At 41.9% G+C, this 2,423-nt stretch overlaps 1 protein-coding gene across 1 annotated transcript in view; it reads right to left on the reverse strand.

Annotated features, from left to right (window-relative positions):
- Window positions 1-2,423, reverse strand: part of LOC103385797 (aminoacylase-1A) — a 6,493-nt gene that overhangs the window by 1,379 nt on the left and 2,691 nt on the right. Inside the window, 7 exon segments of the mRNA XM_008319784.3 lie at window positions 668-747; window positions 832-900; window positions 1,003-1,147; window positions 1,284-1,333; window positions 1,875-1,948; window positions 2,080-2,136; window positions 2,238-2,423. The exon segment at window positions 2,238-2,423 is cut by the window's right edge and continues 25 nt beyond it. Coding sequence (XP_008318006.1) covers window positions 668-747; window positions 832-900; window positions 1,003-1,147; window positions 1,284-1,333; window positions 1,875-1,948; window positions 2,080-2,136; window positions 2,238-2,423 — 661 coding nt within the window.

The raw sequence follows: 2,423 nt of genomic DNA on the forward strand, positions 1-2,423 counted from the left end.
TGTAAATATATATGTATGTATAGTCCAGTAGCTGCAGCCGTATCAGATTTCTCAGTTCATTCTGCAGAGAAGATCATTCTAGAAGCTGTGTGAACATTTGCAGCAAAAGTGTGAAGACGGACAGAATGAAAGTCACCATCAGTAAGAAACAGGACATTTGGTAAAAATCTTCAATCACTTCAATGTTCCAACAGTATTTTTGAGAACTTTGCCAGTCTGATAAATATAAAGATCATATAAATAATAAATGAATGGATTTAGACAAAGGTTTTCATTCAAATGTCTCTGCAGTTGTTCTCTGTGAGGAAGAGGAGATGTAAATGTATCTTGTTGACAAAAGTATTTAAGGAAAAATCATTTCTATTAATTTATTAAGAGAAGAGAAATTTTAAGAACACAGGACACCACTGCAGTCGATGAGACTGATGTGATGAACTGATGGGATATTGTTGTCATAGAAACAAATAAACACCCACACTGTATTTTCTGAATGAACAGCAGAGATGAACCCCCCCCTCCCCTCCTCCTCCCCCGTGCTGTCACTTGCCAAACAATATATTTATGGACACATAAAAAAAAAGGAACAGCTGAAAACACACACACACACACACACACACACACACACACACACATCTGACAGCAGGTAGAAATATGGACGGACTCTTACATGTCCTTGCATGCGGTGCTGAAGGCCGTCCACCAGGGATCGCTCTCCTCCGTAGATGTGATATTCTGGTTCATGTGTTTCTGCAAAGACCACCGGCGGTAAACCAACTTGACTTTTACGACGCGGCGCAGCGAAGAACGCGTAGCAGAACGTTGTCGACTGACCTGAGCAAATTTATAGGTGACGTCTTCTCCCGCCTCCTGACACCAGCGTCTGATCTGCTCCTCAAACTCCTGGAACAACAAGAAGAAGAAGAAGATGAACGTCAGTCTACAGACGTCAGACGAGTCTGTTTGGGTCTGTGTTTCAGAAGCGAGGCGTGGACATTCACACACCTTCAGATTGACCGTGGGGGGGATTCTGAGGTCGAAGCTGACGTCCATTTCATCCGGGATGACGTTGTAGGCCACGCCGCCCCTGACCATGGTCATATTCACCGTGGTGACGTCGCCCAGCGTGAAACATTCACTCGTGTTCAGTCTGCGTTTCACACACATTAACACAATCAACCACTGACGGCGGTCTGTGACTCTGAGGTCTGTGACTCTGAGGTCTGTGACTCTGAGGTCTGTGACTCTGAGGTCTGTGACTCTGAGGTCTGTGACCTGGTTCGTACCTTTGTTTTTCCTTCTCTCTGAAGTCCAAGAAGGAGTTCATGACGGTTCGCTGTAAAAGAAAAAGAAAAATTTAAAGCCTTGGCTCAAAATAAAAAGATCATAGAAAAGTCATGAACAGAAAACAGTCGTCAGATGGAATAATCCCCATCATGCATCACTAGTTTCACTTAGCTTTTGGCGGAAATCCGATATGTCGATATTGCCCAAACACAGAAGTTTTTTCACCCCCGCCCTTAATTAAAATACCTGGTAAAAGAGCCTGGAAATATTTATTTATTTATCTGTACAAATCAATGTATTAAAATATTGAATTATTATTAAACTGATTAATAAAATAAAATAAAATGAGCTGCAATGCTGCCATCTAGTGACGTTCATTATCATAGACAGCCGTTTTTGTTCAAAAACTATTTTCAGGTGACACACATTATTTGGTGAAACCCAGGCATTGCGTAATCAGGTTTTCATCCCAGGAGGAAATTCTTACAGATGTTACATAATTATGCTAATATCGTTCGGCCGATATTATCGGATTTCACTATCAACAATTCACATCTGTGAGTTAATTTAACGCCTGCTTCGACACTGACCAGCTTCTCAGCAGCCGTGTTCTCCACAAACCTGGAGCCATGACCCGGACTACCTGGACAGTTAACGGTGATCCCTGGACACAGAGACAGAGAGACAGAGAGACAGAGAGAGAGAGAGAGAGAGACAGAGAGTTTGACTCCACCGACCTTCTCAGTTATTAACCAGATCCAGCGCAGGAACGACGTTTGTTTATTCGTTACTCACACCAGGGATTCCTCTCTCCATAAAACACAGTGAACGCTTCACCAGGATTGGCCAGACCTGAGGAACGACGGCAGAGTCAAACAACACACACACACACACACACACACACACACTCCTGACGATGATGTGCAGGAAATATTTAATTTATGTTTGTTTACCTTCGTCCAGGGCGAAGCCGATGTTAAGTTTTTTGAACTCTGGATGTTTTATAAACGTTTCCATCCCTTTCTCACCCCCGACCTCTTCATCTGGGAAGTCAAAATAAGACAATATATATATATATATATATATACACAATATAATATATATTTTACATATACAAAGTAATATATGACAAGAAATAA

This window comes from Cynoglossus semilaevis, chromosome 11 (genome assembly GCF_000523025.1).
Source record: "Cynoglossus semilaevis isolate Cse_v1.0 chromosome 11, Cse_v1.0, whole genome shotgun sequence".
Classification (NCBI taxonomy): domain Eukaryota; kingdom Metazoa; phylum Chordata; class Actinopteri; order Pleuronectiformes; family Cynoglossidae; genus Cynoglossus; species Cynoglossus semilaevis.